We start from the raw sequence: 17129 nt of genomic DNA, 5'->3' as shown, positions 1-17129 counted from the left end.
TGGAGGGCAGTGTCACTGGCCCTCATATGTGGGATCCGAACCGGGGCCCTCTGGCGTCCCAAGCCAGTTCTTAACCATCGCGCCACTCGGCCGGCCCGCTCCTGAATGTTTATGAAGGGCACAACAGCAATACCCACCTCAGAGTTATTCTGAAGATTACATGACATAATGCACATCGACTGTCTAGCAAACTGCCTCTCACATGGCAGGCTCTCCATAAATAACAGTGGTTTTTACTATGATCATCCGTCATCAAGCTGGGTGAAAGCTCACGGAAGGAACATCTGTAACTAGTGCAGTGCTCTGGGCAAAGCTCCTGGTGCAGGGCTTACCCTAAAGAGTTGGGCAGGAAAGGAGGACAGGTGCCAGTGGGACCCAGAGGGCCAGTCAAGCTGAAGCCCTGTCTCCTTTCCTTGATTCTGTGCTGCTTTCCATCTGATCTGCTCTAGGAATTCTTTGGTGAATTAAGCATCGTGACGCTGCTTCCAGGCAGGTCAAGGACAAGCCTGGATAAGCCACACATAAGGCCTTTCTTCGGTGGACTAGGGCTGCAGCAGGGGAGGGACAGGAGCAGGATACAGGGGTGCAATCCTGGGGGAAGGGAAGAGGCTGGGCATAGAAGCGGGCTGAGGCCACTCACCTTTTTGCACAAGCCATGGAACAGAAGCGCTTTGAACGCTTGAACTTGTAGGCAAAGTCCACCCGGCCACAGAGCTCACACTTGAGTTTGAGGGGAGTACCCTCCTCTTTGGATTCTGAAAAGTATGGAAATTAGTTAAGTGTGGAGAATGAGCAATTCCCAGAGGACTGCTGACAGCCCCACCATGGGGGCCCCCTACTCTCTTCTGCCTCCTCATGTTCCCATAGCTGTGACACGCAGCAGCAGTCTAGCTTGGAAAATGCCGAACCTCCTTCGGCACTGTTTTTGGAAGGGCTATTTCCCTCCCTGGAAAGTGCCCAAAGGTGTCTGGTGATGCCCCTGCGACGCTGACTGTTTTTTCTCTTAAGTGCTATGAGCCAGAGGCAAACACATATGGGGAAAGAATCAGCACCCCTCATGATCCTGGAAGAGAGCAGGAGACTCAGAGGGAACACTGGATGCCGTCACAACTGATCTGGAATTCTCCTCCCTTACCTTGATCTGTTTAGTTAGCTGCTGACTTGGATAACAGAACCGAGGAGTTTGGTAACTTACATAGGCCTCTTCCCCCCATTTAGTCAGTGGCTCATGTGGCAAGTGCAGTGTGCGCCTGGCTGCCACTGTGCCATAGAGCTGGCTCCAGTCGTGTGCGGGCTCCTGGGGCAGTGAAGGAAGGGCACAACCTGCCTCGTGCCACCCCTACACTCCTACAGCTTGCCAATGACTCACAGAGGAAAAGCAACTCTAGGAATCCTGTGGCTGGCTGGAGCGGGCCTGGAGGAGAGGCAGGGACATCTCCTGTTTCCTAGGGATAGGGGCCGAGAAGGCACTGGGGGAAATGTTTAGTAGGCTGACATGTTTACACACTCCCTGGCTCAGAGTTCCTTCATGGATACCAAGAAAGGAAGTGTGGAAGGCCTCCCTTTCCAGCCTTGCCGACTTCCTGCTTGGCCAAATCAGAAGGCCTTAGCATTCGGGGTCTGAGATGCCTACCTTGCAGATAGGGCTCCTCCATCTCAGAGTCAGTTGTGGTGGTATGGTCTTGCTGTGGAAGTTTCTCAGGCAAGAACCCCTGTGCATACTTCTTCTTGAGATTCCCCACCAGCAGGGACGAGCGTCCCACCTAGAGGACAGGGGACATGGAGTACATGAGGATTAGGTGGGAGATGCTTCCTTGCTATCCAGCCTTATCAAAATTACATGTATAAAGCGTCCAGGTACAGATGCCAGCCCCTGTATCATCATCCCCTGCTCAAGGCCTACTCTGTTTAGCTCATGAGGCAAGACGCCAACGGACACCGAAGTACAGGGATGGCTTCAATCCAGGACCAATAGACAGCTGAGGAGTTAGGAAAATATCTACTCTCCCCAGTGTCTAAGGGGCAGAGATGGAGGCAGAGATCAGGTTTCCTGCATTGCCAGAACAGGTGCCAGGACCCACTGCTCACACGACACCAAGCAGGAATACAGCTGAGGCTGTGTGTGAATTTATGTATGAGACAGAGAGACTTAGCAACCATTTTTTTATTTCTTACTGTTCTCTACCTTACTACTAATCTACCCAAGCCATAGGTACAGGCAGCCATGGAGAAGAGGAAAACATGGGCTCTGGACTGCAGAGCAAACGCCCTCTGTGGTTGCCAGGACCCCAGACTGGCTAATTCACTCTGATGGTCCTCCCTTTGTTGCCTTTGTTCAGGCAGCCTGCTGGCCACAACTCTAGAGCGATGCTGGGGGTCCTTTTGAATCTGCATCTGCCCTGGGAGCTCAGCTGGTTTCCAGTGTTTCTTCAGGAGGCCAAGGGCAGGGCCTAGCCTAATGAGGGAAGGGACGTGACAGGGCTAGAGCTGCTTATAGCTAAGGTGGCTCCAGGTGAATTTCTTTGCCACAGGCCTTGAACAACCTCCAGAGGGAAAGAGGACATTTTACAAGGGCAGGTCACCCCTCTCAGTTAATCAAGCTTTGATTATTCAAACCACTCATGGAACCAAAGAATGGGCAAAAGGCAGATGGCATCCTCTGAAGATAGTGTACCTCTAAAAGCCCGATCATTTTATCACACGAGGGGCTAGTGTGCACCTGGCTCAGGGCTCCTCCCACCTATAGAGCAGTACCACCTGTCCTCACCAAGCTGTGATGAGCAGCAGCAGCTCTGGCTGCTCTGTTCTAATAAGCCATTTTCTTGATTCATTTATATTGCCCTTTGGTCTTATGCTTTAATTGGGGACACTTGGTTGTACTCTCTCAAGTGCCCCTTGTTCTCATTTACTCCCCAGGAAAGAAGCTTCAGGCTACAACCCTGTTCTCTTCATTTCAGATATATCTTGAAAATTCTCTTCTACAGAGGTTCCTTTTGTTCTTTAACTGGCCAAAGCTTTGCCATTCAGACGTTTTGGTATTCCAAACTGAACAGGGTCCCATTTCCCTGGTCCACCAACACTCCAAGGTGAACTGCCTTCTAAGCAAGGCGGTCACACATCACCAGGAGGTACACCGCTAAGTCTGTGTGTGCAAACTTCTAATCAAGGGGTCTTGATTATTCCTAATCACTGACTCCTTCTGGACCTTAGGAAGATACTCAATCCTAGAAAGAAAATGGCTCTGACATTCCTTTGGGGGAATATTAGCAAGGAAAGAACAATTTTTTTACATTTTTGGAAATTTTACATGGAAACGTAAAAATATTCTAGTACACATCCAAAATATACTTAAAAAAAAAAAAAGAAAAGAAAGAAAAAAGAGGGGAAAAGAAGTAGTCCGTACCGGGAAAGGCTCCGCCCCCTCCTGGATCACAAACCCTTCGATAACATGCGTCAGGATTTGGGGTTTCACAATGGCCTGTGGTGGTTTATTCTCACCATTCTGGGGGGCAGTGCCGGTGATGCTGGAGGCAGAATTTCCGTTCCCTGAGGTCATGCCGGGGCTGCTGAGGTCGGTCAGTGCATGAACAATGCCCTGCCCTGTCTCTGTACAAGGGAAAGTGGGAGACAAAAGCAGGGGAGATCAGAACCAGGTCCAGGCCAGGAGGAGGAGAGCAGGGACTCAACATACGCCTGGCATTTTCCAGGAAGCCAAAAGACAATGCAAACCAAGCAGTCCCCTCCCTCAATGACCTATTTATCAGTAGTGCAGTGGCTATAATGGCCACCAGGTGTGACTATAATCAGTTGTGCAACAACACAGCTAATCAGCTGGCAGTGTTTCTTCATTTCCTAACTGTGCTAAGAACATTTCAACCAGGTTAAACAGATAAGAATTCTGCCTCTGAGGAATTAAGACTTTGGTCAATATTGATATGGACAAATAAGGTAAATTCAGTTCAAGGGAGAAAATGTATTCAAGGTGATATCTAAAACCAGGATGGAAGGCTGAACTAGGTAGAGGGCTTGGGGTTTGGGGGAAGAGAGGTTAAATGAACCTTCTGTGATGTTCCTTGGAAAAGGGTTAGATTTTAAGTGTCTTATGAAATGTCAAAGTACTGATCTCAAGATATCAATACAAATGGAATTTGGGGGCCAAGCCCCAAGTAAACACAGTAACACAGACCTGACTATTCAGAGACTGGTTATTGGGGGTCACTGCGTTAAGACACACATGTGTTCTGTTTTTCCATCAAGGAAACCGCTAGGCAGAGTTGAGGTTTTCTATGCTGTTTCTGCTGGTCCTGTGCTCTCAATCAAGCTTTTTGTCCAGTTCTCAGCTCCATATCCAATCCGATCCTCAGTCAACCTTAGACTCCTTCCCTCCATCCCTCTGTGGACAACCTCTCCTAAGTTCTCCTTCTCTGTGGACCCCAACCTTCTCCTGAAAGACCTAACAGAGTGCTCCAAAAAGTGGGAGAGGTGTCTGCACAGAACCACACAATGGGCCTCCACTTCAAACAGCACCTCTCATGCGTTGCCCTCATGAGTTTTAGAGTGTGCAAGACTTCATCAGCTCACTTCTGCAACTCTCTTCCCACCTTCCACTTCTCAGGGTCATTCTCTACCACCACCAACTAACTGCCCAGTGAGCTGAGGTTGTTAACGCAGAACTTCCTAAAAAAAGAAAAAAGAAAAAAAAAAAGAAAAAAAAAGAAAAAGCCATTTCTTTATTGCAACAAACCTATGAATATTAAGTATAACCCAGTATGTTTGTCTGTCTGTTAACATACTTTTCAAACAATTTCAGTAAATTTATTAGTTAAGTAATTTTTGCATAAAACTTTACACGAAGATGCTCTTATTTCATGTTAAAGCTCCAAACTCTCACCATGGAGAAAAATACAAGAAAACAAAACAAACCCAACTAAATCCCACCATGGAACAGGAATTCATAGTGTCTAATAATGCATCATGGGGAAATAAAAATAAACGCATTTTAGGAAAGGTTTATAACTGGTGCATTTTCTTACCAGTTGCACTAATGCTCAATAAACCACAATAAATATTTTTTGATGAGAAAGAGTTGGTTATGACACATGCCTGCAGTACTCAGATGTCCATAATTCAACTATAATCAACTTCAGAGTTGAGCAGAAGTCATCCAAGAAATATGATTGATGAAATAAACAAAAAAAAAAGAATTCTTGTTTGTGACAATCACATCAGCAAGTTAAAAAAATTCCCATAAGTTTACAGTCATTTGAAAAACATTTTTTAACAGCTTTGGCTTTTCTGCAAAGATGGAAAATGTCCATGCTCCCCTGTTGGAATTAATTTTTCTAAACTGTAAAGGTGTTTGGGAACTGAAAAAAACAAAAACAAAAACCCACCAAACTTTCTTTTAACAATCCATGAATAACTAGAACTGAGTTGGTTATATAATCAAATTAAGTTTCTCTGACTTTACATTTTAAATATTTAAATCTGCATTGTCTTAATTCCAATTTCTCTGCTTTAAAAACTTTTAAAAATTCAAAGAAACAAGTAATATTTTATTTAAAATAAATAAATGTTAAAATGCAAAGTTCACCTCTGAGACCAGAGGAAGAACTGAGGGTTGTCAGTTGGGTGGGAGTGGGGATGAAGGAGAAGGCGAAGGGACAAATTGGTAATTGCAATATGGCCTCAGGGATAGAACAAGACAGTCGGAGGAATATAATCAATAATGTTGTAAATATTTCTTAGGGGGCCAGATGAACTCATGTCCTGTTGGGGAGACCATTTCATAGTTGGTGTAGAGGCCTGACCACCGCACTGTATTTCTGAAGCTGATGTTGAATAATATTGTATGTCAACTATAATTATATATACATATAGTCACGGGACATGGAGTAGAGAGTGGGAATGGAATCAATGGAATTGTAATAGGTAAGCATGATATCGGGGGTGGGAGGGCAGTAGATGTGGGAGGGGGGTTGTTACTTTATGAGGGTGAAAAGGGTAACTATTGCATTGTTCTGTACACCTGAAACTAACAATAATAAAAAAATTTTTTAAAAATGCAAAGTTCACTATGTAAGTTAAAATTTTATTTTTAGATGATGGCTATTTACATCTACCTAGAGCCCAGTAAAATATTCTCTGGTTACTCAGGTTACAGAATCAAAAGTACAAAGTCTAGTTCAACGTCTTGCCAATGCTTGAATCTGTCTGTAATACCCTCCACTCAATGATCTTCTGGCATTTATTTAAATACCTCTAGTGATAAAGGAACTCGCTACCTCTGAAGTAGTTTGTTCCCGTATTGGGCAGTTCAATTAAAAAGCTCTTCCTTATAATGAGGCAAAAATCTATCTTTTGTTAATTTCTGTCCACTTATCCCTGCTCTGTTCCTTAAATCCACACAGAACAAGGCGAATCATACTTCTGTAATGGGCAAATCCACGAGCTTAGACCTGCCTTAGAGACTGGTCCCTATCACTCAAGTGAATTTAGGGGAAAGTCCTCATCTCTGAGCCGCAGTTTCACTGGCTGTAAAACAAGGACAATAATACTTTCTTTATAGAGGCACTGTGAGGATTAAATGAGATATTGACTAGCACTGCAGTGCCAGCACACTAGAAAATGCTCAAGAAATGCTTTTGGGGTCATGAAGAATGTCCCTAATGACCCCAGAATATCTTCTCTCCTCCAGGCCAAACTCCCTCTGCTCTTTCACCTATTTCTATACAGAAAGGTTTCAAGTTCATCATCATCCTAGGTCTTCTTTGCCTGCATTTCTTAAAGTCTACCCATTCAATAATAACATAATAATCAGGTGTATTGATTGGGCTAAGAGATCAGGTTGGTAAGATTTTTGATTTGTTTCTTTGAAACAGTCACACTGCTGACTGAGAGCACAGGTGCTTTAGTTGATAATTCCTTTATGGAATTAATCCATTCTTCCTTGAATTCTGGGGTCACTCCCACTTCCTGCTTTTTTCATTGATATTCATCACCAAACAGCCTCAGATCCTGTGTATCCTTTTATGGGCTCTCTCTATCTTTGCTGACTCCTCTCCTTCCCCCTCCATCCCTTCCTTCCCACATCTCAGATGTGTGCCTGTTAATGTACACTGAGAGGCGGGATAACTCTTAAGGTCAGATTCTTTCCTCATGCCAAATACAGTAATGAACAGATATAGTCACCAGCTCATAGGCCAGAGAGCTGACAAACGGGATCAACCCTTTCACCATAACATTAGAAGCTATCAGCCCCCATTAGAACTCTGGGGCAGGTTACAGGAGAGACAGACAGGATCCAAGGGCTGGGAGATTGTTTTATTGAATACACAAAGGTTATAGCTATTGTGCTTTGCATTCATCTTGTAGGCAAATACCGCATCATCTGCTTTAGTAACAGAGGAGTTGGGGCTATTTCTGGAATGACCAAACACAATCTCACCCCTTGCCAGGCTCAGCATGTTGCGATTAATTTAATCTGTTTTCCAGCTCTCCCTGACTGCTTTTTGACCTGCTGGGGGGAAAGCAGCTTAATAGGGAAACTTGCAGAAACCTGCCCTGCTGAACCGGAGGCCAGATAAAAGACAGAGACAAAGCAATGCTCTATCTTTGGAATTCTCCCTTACCCAATTAACTCTTGACCAATCCTAGGCTGTAAGGGATGCCAGGGATTCCCAGGGGACTCGAATGCCTTCATATAGAGTTAGGCACCTAAATCTGAAAGGTGAAAGCCAGAACACCATGAGTTCAAGAGGCTGCAGGAGGGCAGTAAAGCCAAACGTCAGCGGTGGTGGTGCTGGGGAAAGGTAGAATCTAGCCTTTAATGGAAGCTGACCACAAAGGGCCAAATATTCAGATCAGAATGAACAAAACAGTTAAGTTCTGGGAGAGTCGTTACTTAATCTATGTCTCAACCTATAGGTTGCTTTTCAATTCCTGGTCTCCTTCATAGGCTCTGAGAAATAGCCCTTATAGGGGGCAGGATGAAAAAGGAAGGACCAGCCAGTGGCTCTGTTTGTGAAATGATCTCTTCTGAGGCTGGCCCCCTCTGCTAGGCAGAGCAGGTTTCGTTAGGCAGGGGCCTATGTCTTCTTAGTCACCTATATTTTTAGGGGTTAACCCAATGTCCAACATACGACAGACACTTAATATCTGTTAAGCTGGAATGTATGGAACCTATGGTCTGTCTTCACTGTGGATGTAGATAAGATTACAGGTCTCCCCAGTCTCAAAAACAAGCAACCTGCCATCTGCTGAGATTTGTGAATTACTTTCCGAGGCTATGACTTGAGAGCAGCTAGGCTGGTGTCTGCCTGTAAGAGTGGCATTTCTAGGTTCCTGGTTATAAATGTTAACAGCTATTCTTTGGCCCATTTCTTCCCGTCACACAGCAAGGAAACATTTAGTCAGCTCCAGGCACTTGGAAAGGCATGATGACCTCTAGGGGCAGAGGCTGGGAGGCGCCTATAAAAATGGCCCAGCCCTCTGCTCAAGTGTCCAGAGAAGCTGAGCTCTCCCGCCCCCTGCAGACGGAGGTGAGGTCAGGCGGGCCCCAGCTATGCAAAATCTGGGCCACTTCAGAGCCAGTTCTGGTGTTCTTTACATACAGATAACACAAAAAGCATCCGTTATTCTGGAATACGGTTTAGTACTAACATTAATTGTGAATGTTTCAGATGGCCTGGCTGTTTATTCTATTTGCTCCTAAAATAAGAAGCCTTGAAGACCTGACTTCAGAGCAAACGGTGGGCGGGGGTGCGTGTGTGTCTGCGTGTGCGCCTGCGTGTGCGTGTTAAGCAGAGCATTTTAATCCACAAGACTTTTAACTACCCTTGCAGGAGTAAGCCAGCGCTAATGGAGTTAAACATTTAAGGAAGCAGAGTGGGTGATAACATGGATCATTTGCCTGCAGCAAATTCTGCTCAATGAAGGGTAAAACAAGGCTGCCTACACCACACTGAGCACTCTCTCCAGGCCTCTCCCTGGCTCTGAAGGCCTGTCACTGTGCCTCAGCTTAGCAGGCGGGTCTGGTGGCCAGGATGGCTGACAGCAGGATTTCTAAAGAGCTGCTTGCTCTAGGGGGAGCCTGCGTGGAACACCTGCGAAGTGACTCCTAGGGAAAGCATAACCAGGAGACAGAGAGCAGCAAGCGGAACCACGGCACAGGGAGCATGGGAAGAAAGCACAGTCCTGTAGAAAGGTCTGCAGGCCACCGTTTACAACCTCTTTAGTTATATTTGCGCCCCTAAAGAAATGAGTGCCGCTCTGAAAGCGAGGGAGGTTAAGATATTAAGCACCAATTTGTAGGCAAATGAATGGGGGGGGGGAGGGGAAGCATTAGTGCAAGGTAGGGAGTGGGAGGCGGGGAGGGGAAGGGGGGAAAGGAAGGAAGAATGGAGGCTCTATTCAGGGTCCATCAATTGAAACCAATTGATTTGGTTAACAACCTTTTTAAAAATGCAAATATATACCTGTGGTCATTCACACCACACTGTGAATGCTTAGAGAAGCATTCCTATATCTTTCCTCCCAATTTAGGGATGGAAGGTTCAGTGGGAGGGGTGGGGATGGACAGAGGTCATTTTGGATCACGGGTGCTAGATCACAGATGATTTGAGTTAGAAAGGCCCTGAGTATATCATCTTCCTTTTCCAGATGAGGAAAAGGGTGCACAGTTAACAGTGTGCATTTCAGCATCAAGATGAGGGTGGGTGCCATTTATTTGGAAGACGGTACCTTCTAAAACGCACAAAAGGCGCTCTTTGTGGTGGAAAAATTGTAGGCCCCTTCCCACCCTGGGGTCCCCTGAGTACCAGAAGGCAGGAGGAACCAATGCCAAATGTTTGTAACTTTTCAAATCCTGCTAAAGACCGAGCTGTCAGACACACAAGACATCCTTGCCTCGAGGACACACAGCAGGCTGTGGCTCTCACACAGATGCCATCACCATCCTGCTCCTCCAAGCACCTTCCTTGGATCTGAACAGCCGGCTCTGAAGTGCCTCTCTGGACAGGGGAAGTATGGGCTGTGACAGGGGGATCCCTCTGGGGCACTCTGCTGAGCAAAGAGGTGAGCTTTCAAGTCACAGGAAGGCGAGGCCCTGGCCCCACAGCTGGGTTCCTGCAGGGAAGCTGGCCAGCAGAATGGAAGGGAGGCCAGGCCCAGGGGCCCCAGACCTGCCCTCAGGTCACTGCAACGAGACCTTGTTGAGTCTGAGTTAAGAGGCCTGGAGAGCAGACATGCTTCTTGGATCGTAAGCTTCTGGGCTGAGCAACTCTGGTTACGGCATCTGTTAGGGAGGGCTCTTCCTCCTCGCTGGCAGCCATTACCATACAGCTGACTTGCATGCTGTCTCTTAGGACACCGGCCCTTCTGACTGACCCACAACCCCTAGCTAACTGTGTACACAAGCTGAATTGTAAACAGCTGAATGTTTTCCAAGCTGCCACCCCCAGCTATGAAGGGAGGGCTCAATGGAGCGAACAGCCACCCTCCCCCACGCAGTTGAGGATGGGAGCCATGAGGGATTTCCAAACAGCTGCAGGAACTGCTTCCCAGCCCACAGGCGGAGTCCTGCAAAGGGCAGGCGACCAGATCAAACTCCGCAGCAGCACCTACAGGGCCACAAGGTGACTTCCAACAGGTCAACGCCTCAGGGAAGAACAGCTAACTAGGACTGCAGGGAGTCAGGGAAGTTTTCAAAAAGAGTTCCTACTTAAATGGGGCCAGTCCTATGGTATCTCATGCAGAGGTGGAGGCCCCCACATATTGTCACGCCACAGTGCTCTGGCAGACGCTATGGTGGGAACCAACGGAAGAGGCTCTACACTGGAGACATCAGAATCGCAGGAGAGGGAAGAAGAATGGCAGAGTGAGAAGAGCACTGGCTCTGGGTCAGGCCTGGGTTCCATTCTGGTTCCATCTTGGATTACCTCTGCACCTGCAAGCATTTGCTACCTGCTCTGAGCCTCAGTTTCTCCATCTATAAAAACGAAGATCACACTGCTTCTTTTGCAATTTGCAAGGTTACAGTGAATATCAGAGTTTATATATGAAAAACGCCTGGCACCCATTACATTTAGAAGCTGTGCTACATGGTAGTTAAGACTTTGGGATCAGAAAAAAAATCTAGGCTTAAATCCTAGCTTGTAATCCTGGGCAAATACTCTAGGCCTCAGTGTCCTTATCCAGAAAATGGGGTACTTACATCTGTCTCACATGGCTGTGATGATGAGCATTAAGTAAGACAATGCAGGTGCCACACAGTGGAGTTGGCCTGGCCCAGACACGGAAGGGTTAACATCACTGAGCTCTGAGGGAAGATTAGGTAGGAAACCACCCTAATGCCACTCTCTCACTGAGCCTGGCCTCTTACTGCCCCAGAGCAGAGCTCTTCTTTCACTGGTCCAAACTCAGGTATCATTTGTGTTCCTCAGATGCCTTGGCCTACTCAGGGTGTCCTGTCTTTGCACTTGAGGTCAGCCTTCAGGAGAAATGTTATCTCCACTTTGACAATGATTGCATAACAGAAATGCACTGTGCCCTTCAGGGCAAACCAAACATCTTAATTCACCTCCAACAGGGCAAGACAACCCCAATTCCATTTCTATATGCTCTTTCATAGAGTCACAGCCAATCACACAGACAGTACAGAAGAACCCCAGTAACCAGAAAAGTGGTAACTCTGGAACAAATAAATGGAAAACACTTTACCTAGAGAACAGTAAATGTATGAAACTTGTAATGCCAAGAGCTGGTTTAGCCTGTGGAAAAAAATTAATTTAAAAGGCTCAAGATAAAATCATGGAAGATGGATTTATAAAGCTTACAGAAAAATCTAGAAATGTTTAGCAAATTCCCTAATTTTTTTCAGGCTGATTACAAGGAAAGGCAACCATGTTTCCCGATATGATGCCTTATTTTTTTATTTGGTTTCCAAATGCAGGATCACTACTATTCTTAGATAAATAGTGGGGGGAGAACGCCACACCTCAGTCGTCTTGTCTATACAATGGGCTGGAAATCAATCCTCCTGATAATTTCTGCTCTTGGAAAACACAACTCTCTTCCTTCCTGTAACCACTGTCTAAGCTTTTCATCACCCTACTTCACTATCAATCAACTGGTACAACAGATTAATACTGATTACTGGGGGCCTGGAAAGGTGGACTTTAACAATTTTTTAAAATTACTTGATTCACATTAATTCTGTATCAATTTAAAGTGTCATTGGCTTTGATTATTTAAAAATGTCATAATATAGCTGTGTGGATTTAGGCAGCATTTGGATGGTTTCAACTATGCTAAAGACATCACTAACTAGGGATAATTACATGGTATTTGAGACATAATAGCCATGCAACTAAAGCTTTAAAAATAACTCACAGCAGTCATGAACTCTCATTGTCTTGCCAACAGCCTCAATACTCCGTCTCAGACCTGGTCCTCCTAATGTACTGGAGAAGAGCCGGTTATGACATGGCATCTAATGCACATCTTTTCTTAAGAGAAACTATAATCACTTTCACTGCTAAGAAAAGCATTCAAGAAACATATTTGCTTTAAAAGAAAATCATAATAGCAAATTGGGATTCTTCAACATCTGGATTCATCTTAGACCACTGGCAATCCCTGTTATCGCAATCATTTCTTTAGTAGATGTAGAATGAATGGTCTCTTCTTTTGGACTTATCTGAACTAAAAAATTATCTGGAAATTCAAAGAATAAGAAAGCATGTCCCTTTTCACTAACTATAAATAATCTGGAAGGGGAAGAAAAAAAATATTAAGTCTACTATGCTAGCCTAGATGATCTTATAATGAGTCACAGAGCGAGGATTTATTACTTAAATTAATGCTAGGTTTCTTACTATACTTTTTATCTTTAAGAACTGATCATTCTTAATTGTATAACTCTTGATTAACTACAAAACAGCATTTTTTGATGTCAATTACATTCCATTTTTGTTTCTGACGGGAGAAAAAGTCCAGAATCTAAAAGATTCTGTCTTAGATAAACAAATGGTTATTTTTCTAACAATTCCCCAAATGTCATCAAGTTAAATTACAGATGATTTGCCTCTGAGTATTTTTACGTATCAAATCAGTGTTCTGAGGTAGCTAGTAATTCAAACTGAAATTTTAAAATAAGCCAATGCTTAAAATGAAGCCTGCACCGACTTGAGTTGTGATTAAGTTATCTTAAACAGGCAAATTTTTTCATTTTGTAACAGAAAACATACTCAGTCTTTTTAACTGGTGACTCACATTGTAGTTTAAACTAAGCCCATAAAAACATTAAAAACATAAATGCACTTATGTTCAGACCTCTACCTTGAGGGGCAGTCCAGCTTTGATTTCCATCAAACAAGTTGCTAAATCACTGTGGAGAGTCATTTCTGTTACTGGCACAAAGGACTCATCCGAGTTGATTGCATAATGCAGCCAGTCCTCACCCTGCTTTCCCACGGGGGTGGAAAACACAAAAGCATTTCTCTACAACTGCTTTTGTGAGATTCCTCCTGATCACAGAAAACCATCATCTTCATCTTTCAGTTGCAAAATGGCATAAAAGGAATGAAAGAGACGCTATCATTTATGAAGACTCCTTATTCTCATTTCCCTACTCTCATTTCTAGATGTCTTTTTTCAGAAGAGAATCTTTTGTGTATGGGACTCAATCTTCTGGCGGTTAAACGGGAGAACTTTAATACAAGCTTGGATTGACTCAAGAAGAGGGGAAAAAACAAACCCTTGGTAAATCATACTAACATGGAGCAATATTACCAGAACTAGAACCACCATCCTACTCCCTAGTTTTTTTAAATTTAAATTTTATTTTGGTTTACTGCTCCATGCTATCTGCAAGTGAAGGACTTTGATAGGAAGTGGGTGAACTTTATTCGAAAATGGTTACCGAATGCCTAGCATGAGACCCACAGACCAAAAAAAAAAAAAGGGTGGAGACTCAGCGGAAGAGTCTAAGACAGTCAAGCCATTCTCTTCATACATTCACAAAAGGGAAAAATAGAGATAAAAAGGCATTCATGAACTCACAGGTAGAGGTTCCTGACTCTGAGACAGTAACTGTTTTTTTGTTTTCCTTAAACAAGAAATCCTAGGGAGGAGACAAGTTATGTGAGAGCATGCAAGACCTGGGAAGAGAGTTCAATTTTATCAGATGACCTATCCATGTATTCCTCTTCATTTTTTCTCTCTCCCTCTGAAAAAGCAGAACCAAGGGATCCAAAGTATCTGAGACAGGAAATGAGTAAGGCAGGAAAAAGGATGTGGTCTGAAAAAGAGTGGATTCTGGGGCTGAGCCAGGGCAAGTAAAAGGCACAGGGTCATACATGGGGGAAGGGGTCTTGGTGACGGGAAGAGAAGTCTCAGGGTCAATCAGTTTAGACTAGAAAGTGAGTGACAGAGAAGGTATGTCTGGAGAAGCAGAACACCTTCCTAACATGTTATCCTCCACTGAAACGCAGATGGCTGAAGAAACCTACAGCCAGGAGAATCATTACTGGGATAGAAAGATGACGAGCTGGAGTTTCCATTCCTCTTTATTTTAAGGAAAGTGGAAATAATCTATATTGAGTGCACTTGACAAAGAAAGGTAAATTAGAAATTAAGCCAGGACCTGGACGAGAAATGGAAAGGGCTGGGGGTGAGTATATGATGAAATGACAACATTCACTAAGCATCTATGTGCCACGTATCAGTAAAATAGCTGGAAAAAAAAAAAGGAAGATGGGGGTGAGAACAGGAGAGAGTGCTCATGAAAATGCAGTTGGACAACTGAGAAACCAACTCAAGAACAACAGAAAAGTGGACTAAGAAACTGCCTACTTTTACAAGATTAAGGCTGGAGAAAAAAAGGCATCTGTTCTTCTCAGTGTGTATGGACAAGCCTGGAAGCAGATCTTGGGTGGGCTGAGAGGCAGGGCTCACGTGATGGCGAGTGCCTGGAAAGGGCAGGTGCCAAAAGACCACCACTACCCATCTGCTGGACCCTCTGTGAAACAAGCCAGCCCTTGTGAACGAGCCAAACCAGAAGCTCTGCTTCCCGCCTTGTAGGGACTGGAACTTAGGTACAGAAACAGTGGAAAACAGTTTATCAGCTGATTCGAAAGTGTGGATATTTCCAAATATAGATCCAGATGTTGGGGGCTGCGTGGGAAAATCACTGTTGTATTCTTTCTCCACGGTGCCTAGGACAGTGCTTTATATGAAACAGAAGCCAAATCAAGGTGTGTTACATTTAAACGAAACCAAAACTACTTAGCTGGGCAGGTATCTTAAGACAGAGTCTCTTGCCTTATAACCAACACAGTAAGTTATTTTCTATTCTAGAGTCAAAAATGACATGAAGGGCCTACGTCCTTTGTGTCCTAAGCCTAAGCCCTAATCAACAGACACTGCCACAAGTTTGCTGCCTTGTACAAGAATAAAAGATGGGGAGGGCAGGGGGGCAGAAATAAAGGAGTAAGAAGGAATTTCCCTGCCTCATTAGCCTGTAATTTTTAGACTCACCTAGAAATCCTGGCAGTTCCAACATTTGGGTTGACTCAGGAGGGGAAGGAAAATCCCAGGTGAATAATAATTGGATTACCCAGCTATGCCCCAGAGCCAAATGGCTGGAAAAGGCCAGGACAGCAGGGTTGATAGTTAAATTAGATAGTTAAAGTGACATTATTTTCAAAACTAAAAATCGAGATGCTTGGGCTGACAGACAACGGGATGGAATATTTTTAAGTTGGGGCTGTCCTAGAAAAATCGAGGACATATGGTGGTGAATTGAGGTCGGTAGCTTATTTCACAACAAGGGATCCACTGGGCCCAATATGCTAATGAGAGAGGATTAAAGATCTAAGATGGGAGATACTGAAGGGGGGAAAGCTGTCACTGATTTGTAAAGCAGGAAAAAGAAAGACTAGGCAGCACAGGAAGGAGGTAAACATTCTAGGTATGGAGTAGGAAGGAAAGTTGATCAGAAGTGAAAGTATGTCAGTGAAATCTGTTCAGGTATCAAAGGCCAGGGTGGGGGACGGATGGTGAGGGTTATCACAGGCACAGGCTGGTATCCAGCGATACAGGAGTGTGTAGGGGGGGCTAATTCAGACTGTAGCTTCACCATTAGTTTACAACATGACCTTGGGCAAATGATTCCCTCTCTGTGGACTTCAATTTAAACAGAGAACCTCAGAATCCCGATTTTAAAGTAAAGACCAAACAATCTAGTATACCTTCATTTGGCATGGGAGAGAAAAGGCTCTTCTAAAAATGGGAGAGAGGGCAGACAGAACAGCTTGTTCCTTTCCATCCAATTAAAAACCTCGTGAGACTGAACTAGATTAAAAACAAAACTCTCCAGAGAAGCCACAGGCCCTCCAAGATAGAAGTCCCCCTACCGCTGGAGTACAGCGGATGCCAGCAGCCTTGCCCCTTAAACGGACCGTCCATCTCCGGGTAAACCGCCGTCTGGGGAGGACAGAGGCGGGGGTGGGGTGTGCGGGGACTCAGGGCAGGGACCGGGACACACGGAAGCGTTTGGCATGCCAAGGTTGACACAGCGGCTTCCGGGGGAGTGTGGGGCAGGCAGGGTCCCGAACGAGGGAGGCGCAGGACACCTCCCAGGCGCCGAGGGGGCGAGAGTCGCGGGCTGGCAGGGCCTGGCAGCCGAGTAGGCCCGGGCCGGGAGTGGCACCGGAGGGCGGTGCCCGGTTTCCAGCGCGACGAGCGCGGGCCGCGGACTCCCTGCTGGCGAGAACCCCTCCCCCGCCAACGGGCACTGACCTGTCCAGGGCCCGGCTGGGCCTGGCCGGGCGGGGCCTACTCAGCCCCTCGGCCGGGCGCCGCCTCGCGCGGGGTCCCGGGCCCGGGCGGGCCGCCTCCTCTCCGCCGGGAGCCTCCGAGCCGGGGCCCGGGGCTGCCGCGGCGCATCCGACCTCACCGGCCTAACCGGCGTCAACAAAGGGCGGTGGGGACGTTAGGCCGGGTGGGGGCGCGGGCAGCGGCCGAATTGCGCGCGCGCGCGCGGCTGGCGCTCGAGGGCTGCAGCCGCCGCGGAGACAATGCCGCGCGTCCCGGCAGAGCTCCCGCGGCCGCCTCCGCCGGGGGCGGGG

The 17129-nt window shown here is 45.9% G+C and overlaps 1 protein-coding gene across 1 annotated transcript in view; it reads right to left on the bottom strand.

The window, feature by feature from the left end:
- PHC2 (polyhomeotic homolog 2) overlaps positions 1-17129 on the bottom strand; it is a 97610-nt gene that overhangs the window by 7331 nt on the left and 73150 nt on the right. Inside the window, exons 10-12 of the mRNA XM_019657610.1 lie at positions 3404-3606; positions 1634-1763; positions 641-755 (exon numbers count right to left, since the gene is read on the bottom strand). Of these exons, the coding sequence (XP_019513155.1) occupies positions 641-755; positions 1634-1763; positions 3404-3606 (448 nt within the window). The remainder of the gene's footprint in view (positions 1-640; positions 756-1633; positions 1764-3403; positions 3607-17129) is intronic.

This window comes from Hipposideros armiger, unplaced genomic scaffold, assembly GCF_001890085.2.
Source record: "Hipposideros armiger isolate ML-2016 unplaced genomic scaffold, ASM189008v1 scaffold_10, whole genome shotgun sequence".
In the NCBI taxonomy this organism is placed as follows: domain Eukaryota; kingdom Metazoa; phylum Chordata; class Mammalia; order Chiroptera; family Hipposideridae; genus Hipposideros; species Hipposideros armiger.
Note: the sequence above shows the minus strand (reverse complement) of the source record. Positions and strands in the feature narration are given on the sequence as shown.